Source organism: Crocodylus porosus, unplaced genomic scaffold (genome assembly GCF_001723895.1).
Source record: "Crocodylus porosus isolate Cpor-Errol unplaced genomic scaffold, CroPor_comp1, whole genome shotgun sequence".
Lineage (NCBI taxonomy): Eukaryota > Metazoa > Chordata > Crocodylia > Crocodylidae > Crocodylus > Crocodylus porosus.
In genome coordinates, this window is record NW_017728906.1 from 180721232 (window position 1) to 180729844 (window position 8613).

The 8613-nt window shown below is 42.9% G+C and overlaps 1 protein-coding gene across 4 annotated transcripts in view; it reads right to left on the minus strand.

Annotated features, from left to right (window-relative positions):
- The window catches only part of ARHGAP42 (Rho GTPase activating protein 42), a 305839-nt gene extending 297232 nt beyond the window's left edge, over window positions 1-8607 (minus strand). For all 4 annotated transcript variants that reach the window (XM_019530286.1, XM_019530287.1, XM_019530285.1 and 1 more), the window contains exon 1: window positions 8445-8607. In XM_019530286.1, coding sequence (XP_019385831.1) covers window positions 8445-8598 — 154 coding nt within the window. In that variant the 5' untranslated portion in view covers window positions 8599-8607. The remainder of the gene's footprint in view (window positions 1-8444) is intronic.
- Between the last annotated feature and the right edge of the window lie 6 nt (window positions 8608-8613).

Here is an 8613-nt window from a genome sequence, read left to right on the forward strand (position 1 = left end):
GCAGGGGCAGGGGCAGGGGCAGGGGCAGGGACAGCTGCTGCACAGCCAGGACAGGGCACAGGACAGAGCCACAAGCAGCTCGTCTGGAGTGTGCAGGGAAGGGGGGACAGCTCCCGCCACTGCGCACACCCCTGGAGAGGCATGGAGGGCATGTGCCCCCCGGATCTAGTCGTGGGGCAAGGGCGAGCTGCCAATGCAGGCTGGGACCAGGGTGGCACAGAGCTCTTTCCTGCTGGGGGGCTGTGTCAGGGTACACTCAGGGCAGGTGGCAGTGCTGCTGGCTTGGGGACTACGGGAAGGGCTGTAGCCACTCCAAAATTCGCCACTGTCCCCTCCCAACGATGACACCACATACCTCAAGTGCAGCCTGGCTCATCCCCTCCCCTCCCTGCCAGCCCCTTCTCTGGGAAGAGCCTGGCACTGCCCAAGCCCCAGCCTGCAGTGGCAGCCCACTCCACCCCGTCTGCAGATCTGAGGGGCACACCCCCATGCCACCCCAGGGGTGTGCATAGCAGTGAAAGCCACCCCCTCTCCTCATGCACAGCTCAGTCTCACGTCCCACTCCAGCTTGCCAATGCCTACCCCTGTCCCAGCCCCACTCCCTCAATCTGCCGCCCCCATGCCCCTTCCCTTCCCTGACACTTGACCTGGCTCCACTTCCGGTGGGGGGGAGGAGAGGGGGAATGGGCACGTGGCACTCTAATCATTTGTGACAAGATGAGAGAGGGAATGACAGAGGGATTTTAAGTGAACTGGTTTGGGGCCCTGTTTGGTGCTGTTTGCCAGACATTTAAGGCTGGTGAAGAAATGGGAAAGAAAGGTGAAACTTAGCTGTGACTGTATTCAGTGTAATGGCTCACCATGACCTAAAAAAGAGTTGGCACTGAGGGGGGACTATGCAAAATAAGTACTACTATACAGTATACATGGTAGGTTCTTACTGGATCCTACCTTTTTGGCCAAGATCAAGAATGTTTGGAACCAAAGGGAAGGTGTCAGGGCTGGCTCTGGTCCTCCTAGTGTTGGCCTGGTATTGCGGTACCTCGAGGCCCAGTGCTAGTTCCCTCCAGGGGGAGTAACTGCTGTTTTTGTTTGTTTGTTTGTTTTTAAAGGACCTCCCTGGCATACACACAAAAAGGGTTCCTATCTGTATGTTTTCTCAATACGGACCATGTGTTTTATAGTCATGTTCAGTGTTTGGCTTCATTTAATCAATTTCATAGTGGGTTTCTATTACTGAGCACATGCTGCCTTTGTCAGCAGTTTAATGATAGACAATGAATCTAATGAGTTTTCTTGTATGCAAAGGTAAGATGAGAAGCTTTTATCGGGGAAAAGCCATGCTGATTTGAGGGGGGGAATGCTTATCTTATAGTCAAGAAAATACAGTAATTAATAAAAAGCCAGTGATCTTCTGTGTCAAAGACTAAATTGTGGCTGCTTCCTAAAAACAGGTCTACTGGTAAAAAAAATATACTAGAAAACTAACATTTTCCCAATGAAAGCCTATTAATGTTTTGCAAACAATGCGCAAATTTCAGGAACAGAAAATGAAATGACATTTAGACAAAAACATGAGTATTAGAATTTCTTATCCTCTTCCATATCTATTTGCCTGTAGTTTTAGGTCCACAGCAATGGTTTATAGACACATGGCATTCTGCCACTCCCACCTCCTACCTCCGAAAAATACGTAGCATTATGCATCAGTGGAATAATTCCAAAATACTGTTTCAGTGGATTCCTCCAGAAAATGACAGCTAAGAAAAACCAGTACAGAAGCAGCTTCATTTCTTTTACACAAATATTTTTTTCTTATGACTATACATTTAATTCCTAAATGTGTGTTTTCTTCCTACAGTCTTAGTGGCTTGTCTTTCTAAATAGTTTTGAAAAGGAAAGGAAAAATGCTGTTTCACAAATCATTTCAATGGAAAAAAAAGAATCCCCCCCCCCCATTTTTGATAATGATTAACCTACTCTGCAGAAGGCAGACAAACTCAACCTACTCTGCAGAAGGCAGACAAACTCAAAAGTCAACCAAGGCTTGTTATAGGAAACTGCAAATTGTTACAGTATTTCTCCTTGTATCCACAAAACCTCAAGAGATTCTGTGCAAATTCAGTGACTGCAAAGTCATATTTTCCATTGTTATAAAGACAATATTCATGGAATAGCCAGCTTTTTATTACTAGAATTGTTTATCTAACTTATAGCAAGTGAAGCATGTAGTAGACAAAAACAATCAACAGAACCATTAAAAATCAAATTAAATTTGACCTTTGTAAAAGTCACTTTAAATATTAATAAATGTTTGAAGCTCGGTTATAGAAATTGGATTACATTTGTTTTTTTCAGCAGCGTCAGTTTTGCTTTTCAGAATGTAAGATCTTACATAGCATTCAATATCCTGATATTTGAGCCCCAAAGTTACTTGTTTTTAATTTATAAGAATATCCCTGAAATCATCCAACTATAGGAAATCTTTAAAGAACTCCTGTATCAGAATTTAAATCACCAAGACACTCATTACCACATTACCACAGTCTACAGACTTTTATAAAGTCAGGTCCCCTGATCTTCAGCAGAAAAATTAATTCTCAAGAGACCCTGGGCCACAGCATCTGATGGTTCACCTTGAACCAGAAGATGCTCAGGTCATGGCAAATAACTGCATATCACTGTATGTTCACAATATTTTCACTTAGACATACCAGAGTGCAGATTTCAACATCTGAAGATATAAAGGGTAACCCTCAAGTTCCTATACACTAATTTTTTGAGACCAGTGGCAATGATTTTCTGTCTTTAGTCTAAGAATATATATTTGTGCAAAAGGCTGAGGACTGACAGGTCACTTTGTGATGCTGAAAGCTAGGCTCATATTTCACTGTGTTATCTACTCATTATCAGCAAGAGAATCTACCCAGAAACAGAACAGCATAAACACCTAACACTGAAGCATCTAGCTCACTTCTCTGGAGTAGCAATAGAAATACCACAATCTCAATACTTTTGGAGTAGACTGCAGAGAAGAATAATGTCCTTCAAAAGGCAAGGAAGTTAAGCTGTAGCCACGCTCTTTGGATGTTCACCACCTCCCTTCTCCTCCAATTGGTGGCAACAAACTACATGGGGTTTTTTTAAGATAACTCACTAGGGCAACACTTTAAAACTTTAATAAGTGTAACTCCAAATTTTACGAACAGTAATCATACACAAATCTTTCAAACAACTAAAACTAAGTCAAAGTTACTATCTGATTGCCATGATGTCTGTGCTACGGAATTCTAGGAATCAGTGATTTGCTTTGAACTAAAACTACTGAAAATAAGGCTGACTGCTACCAAAAGCCAGGAGCTTAAAATGTACTGAAATCTTTTACTGCTGCTTCAGTAACCTGGAAAAGACATTTTTAAAAAGCTATCTTGGCATGATCCACCTACGTATGATCACATACTGGAAAATACAAATCACTGTTAAAACACGTACATTTTTTAACAATAAAAAAAAAAAATCCCAAGAGAGATAGCAATCACATCATCATCAGTTTGGAGGCATAGAGCTGAGAGTAGAGGACATATAAAATTTGAGTCAAACAAAAGCAGAACCCTTCTGAAAAAGTGCCAGTCCTTCCCAGGTTACATCTCTATCTACAATGCTGTTGACTATTTTAAGGTAGACTATTTATTAAGACATCTTATATTGCTTACTAGTTCTGCTGTTGATAAAAAGGCAGTTTTCCAAAGAAAAAAGGAAGAAAATAATAGCCACTCTCACAGCATTTATGAGTTTGTTGCCTACATAACAGTTGCTGTAGCACAGATGTGCATGACATTTTAGAGACAAGCTGGCATTTAGGGGCCATTTAAAAAGGCACAACACAATTTAATTCACATAGAAATCCATTTAAGCTGTTCCGTTTAAACTAAGCCTAAATCTAGCCCCAAGTGTCTGGCTGCAAGAACCTGAAACTAAAACAAGTCACAAAAAGAAAGAGGCAATGAAGGGCTGCAAGGAATTACTTGATAAATTGTTTCTTATTCAAGTTAGTTGCATGTGTTGTTTAATACAATAAGCGTTTGCTTTACCAGACCTGTTATGGGCCTTTACATTATAAGATAACTTCAATTTATAACATTTTCCATTCAAACTACATCTCAGAATGCGTTACGTTATTAAGAATAGAGACCAGGTAGACAATCTAACCTGAAAGTTACTGCTGGACTTCAGGGCCAGGCAGGAGCTGTTGCCACTGCCAGTACCAACACATTTCAGTAGGCTCTATAGTTTCAACATTGCTAGAAGAGATGCCCAGAAAGAGCCACAAGACCATAAAACAGTGTAAAATGTTTTAAAATCAATTTGTTTCTAAACTAACTGCAAGAAACCTGCACAAACAATCACAGAAACTCATTCAGTCCAAACTGGCCGAGTTCCACTTGGTTTAACCTGTAAACAATTTTTTAGAATATTTTTACAGGATTTATCATTAAAAAGAAAGAAAGAAAAGAGTTAGATATGGTAAGTGAACATACCAGTTCTCTCCAATTTAACAGGCTGTTAAAGTTTGAAAGTGCAAATTACAAAAGTCCATTGAATTAATTATTTACTCAGGAGTTTTAGTTGGAAAAATCTAATCATCAAAACAGCCTTGCATAACTTTCATGCTGCATTCATTTTAAAGCTGATTCAGAGTAGTTATAGCAGGTAAGCAAGTCAAAAAAAAGTTGCAGGAGAATATTTTTTCCACATGGACACTTTAGTTACTGCAAACTGCTATTACATTTCATAGTTTTAAGTCTGATTTTGTAGCTCTTCTCTGAGCCCAAATCCACCCATGTCATTGGGAACATCTCCTTTCCTGTACTCAGTAATAAAGATACGGAAATTTCCCCAATCACCCTGACAGAGATTACCCCAACTCCATTTTTGTAAGTAAAGTATCTACAAAGCAGTCTCAACTACACGGGAAAAAGAGTAGTACTTCCTACAGGAGAAAGATCTTAGCTTTGAACAGCCTGCGGACACTAAGACAGTGACTATTGTGTCAAGCAAGGAGCAAATTAAGGCAAATTAAGCTAAAGAGGACTTTCAGGACTGGTGTTAATTACCCCTCACAGAACTGTTTCTTTTTTTCCACAGAAAGGCAAAGAGCTGAATATAGGTAAGGAAAATCTCAGCCCATCAAGCATTTAGATATGTAGGTTTAACAGCATTACTCACATTATGTAACGTTTGATAAGTGTAAGTTTTTGTAGGATCAGGGCTTAATTGTCACATCTAAACAGTGTTCTAAATACATTCTTCTCCACCTGCAACCTCTGTATAAAGAAACTTGGGAACTTTCTGTTTAGTTTGGTTTTGAATTTTTTTTAAACAAAAAGCAGCACCAGTTTGATTATAAAAGTTAGTCTAGTTCAAAGAAGTGCTAAATCCATACACTAGCCAATGGTAAAAATATTTGTATGGGCTCAACTAAAACTAGTTTGGGGTTTTTTTGGGGGGGGGGGGGGTTTGAGCTTCTCTGAACTTCTCATTTTCTCTCTTCTGGACTAGTTTCATCATTTCTCGGAAACTGTTTTGTCAGCTAAGATGTTTCCAGTATTTTCACTTATATCATTGTGTCAATGCTACAGAATAAGGAGAGCCGTTATACGCCTACAATACACATGCAGTTTCTCCTATCAATTTTAAAGCATTTGGGGGCTTACTTTGTGATTTCTTTAAAATCTACACTTTTAAAGATAAGACCTGAATCCAAAGTCAACTAATAAAATGAGTAGTCACATTTTTGCTTCAGGTCATCTAAAAAAATGTAGCGCGAAGCTTCAGGATATACAGCAAGCACATTTGTCCATGTAAAGCATGACCTCATATTCTGAGGATGTGCACTTCAGGGACACAGTGTAGGAAGCATACCAGTAATTCAACTAGCATTTGCACAAAATTAACTGATAAGATCCAAACGTATCCCCACAGCAGCCATGCACTGCAGATTCATTTAGGTTTAGCACCAAAGTTGTTTCATTTGTGTAAATGCCTTATGTACGCTCTGCAGGGTTGTTGGCTGTAGCCTGTTGTCTAAGGAGACAGGCAGGCAAGGTTTTTTGGGTAGATGTGGTATCTTTTATTAGACCAACTAAATAGGTGAAAAAAGTTCTTTGCAAGCTTTCGGGCACAAACACCCTTCCTCCAGCGTAGGGAGACTGCTGTTGTTCTGAGATCTGCAGGGTAGAAAAGAAGCTGGGGTAAAGCGATGTCTGGGAAGATGCAAAGGAGTGGAAGTTTGGAAGACAAAGGGTAGAGATAGGAAGGGAGGGGGAAGTGTGAAGGAATGCAGGCCTTCAGCTAAAAGGCTGTCCATCAAAGACAAAAATATCCAACTACCTATGGGTGCACACTTCTCACAAGACAATCACTCTCTCTCTCCCTGATTTCTCGGTTCTAATCCTCAAAAGAAACTTACAAAACCTTTTGTAGACAAGCCCATGAATTTCACTTCCTAAATCTACTGGATACAAAAAATCGTGGACTGATTGGATTTATGACACATGCCTGCCTGACATCTGACACACCAGGTAGCCTGCCTTTTAGCTGAAGACCTGCATTCCTTCACCCTTTTCCCTCTCCTCCTATCCCTACCCTTTGTCTTCCAAACTTTAGCTCATTTGCATCTTCCCAGACATCCCTTTTCCCCAGCTTTTTTTCTGCCTTGGAGATCTCAGAACAGCAGCAGTCTCCCAATGCCTGAAGAAGGGTGTTTGTGCCCTAAAGCTTTTTTTTCCCCAACTATTTAGTGGGTCTAATAAAAAGATATCACATCTACCCAAAGAACTCTGCCTGCCTAAGAAAACTTGCCTATACTGAGAAGTCACAGTTGTCAACCATTCTGTTGCCCACATGCAACATAATGATGAAGCATCCTGTTCCAACTACAAGCGAGGTTTACCAATACAGATGTATAGAAAGCTGGTAACACCTGCTCACTGCATGAATCAGTGATGCTGCTATTGTTTGTTTTTTTCAGCCATGAGTAATCATTTCAAAAATATATCTTGTAATTTGACAGACAAAGTCAAGCCAATATGAAGCAACAAATTTAGCTACAAAGTAACAGCCCAGTAAGTTGTACAGTATAGTTCCCCTAGGGTCAGGAAGTACTTCTTGCCAATGCATAGGGGATCACCTAATCTGACTAACCAGCAACAAGACGATCAGGAGAGCTAGAAAAAAAAAGGAAGTGTTAGTTGAGGATAGTAATATTGTTAATAACATTTATTAGAATCAAAGTGCAACAGCCAAGAGCCCCTTTTCCAAATATATATTCAGAGCAGCCTTCAACACAAAAAAATCATACAAATTACTTGAAGTCAAGTAAATAAGAAACTGTTTTATACTTTCCTTTTACTGTTTCCCATGCTATATTATGTTCAAGTAAAAAAAAACCCTACAAATTCCGGTTATTCAGAGCCAAATTAAAAGGCAATCAGCAAAACCCAGAAAGCATAGCAACTCTCTCACATATATCTGTTTGAATTCCAATGTCTTGGTTTGGCCATATAACACAGAAGTGTACTCTTATTCTCCAAACCTCATCAGCCTACCAGTCAGCTAATGAGCATGCAGTTATTGAGAAAAGGAAATAGGCATTTGCCCCAACTGAATATGTTAACTGTTTAGTCCATAAGACCTGGAAAGTCCAATTTTTGTCCAGGCAGGAGTCACTGGGGTCCAGGGTGGGCACCAGTGAGCCCGTGCCTGGAGCGCGTGTCCTGTTCTGGGCTCCCCACTACAGAAGGGATGTGGACAAGTGGGGCGGGGTGCAGCCGAGGGCAACGAAGGCAAGGGGGCCAGGGGACATGACTTCTGAGGACAGGCTGAGGGGACCGGTCCTTCAGTCTGCGGAAGAGAAGACGGAGGGCGGATTTAATAGCAGCCTTCAGCTCCCTGCAGCGGGTTCGAAAGAGGACGGAGCCGGGCTGTTCCCCGGCGTGGCAGATGACAGCACAAGCCGCAATGGCCTCAAGCTGCAGGAAGGGAAGTTGCGGCCAGCCCTCTCTCACTGGGAGGGGAGCAAAGCACGGGCAGAGCCTCCCCAGAGAAGCGGAGGCATCTCCATCCTCGGAGGGCTTTCAGACCCGGCTGGAGGATGATCCCCTCGGGGCTGGCCCCGCTCGATGGCCTGCCGAGCTCCCTCCCAACCCCAAGTGCCTCTGCCTCTGGCCGCGACCCCCGCGCGGAGCCGGGCACACCCCGCCCCGCGTGGCCGAGAGGCAGCCCCCGCAGAGGAAAGGGAAGAGGAGGGGAGGCAAAAACTGGAGCCAAACTTTGCAATTGCGGCTGCCGGCGGGGGAGCCCTTTCCCGGCGGCCATTCAAACAAAAGAGGCTCCCCCCCGCCCGTCCCGTCCCGTCCCGTCCTGTCCCCGCTGCCCCCACTCACTCCGCAGGGCCCCGATGAGCAGGCTGCCGTCCTTGATCAGCTCCTTGATGAACTTGTTGGTCCGCTCCAGCTCGATCTCGTGGCATTTCAGGCGGTCCCTGAAGTCCGGGCTGTCCAAGTAGGAGTCGCTGAACTCCAGGGTGGGCAGCCCCATGGCCGGCCGGGCGCG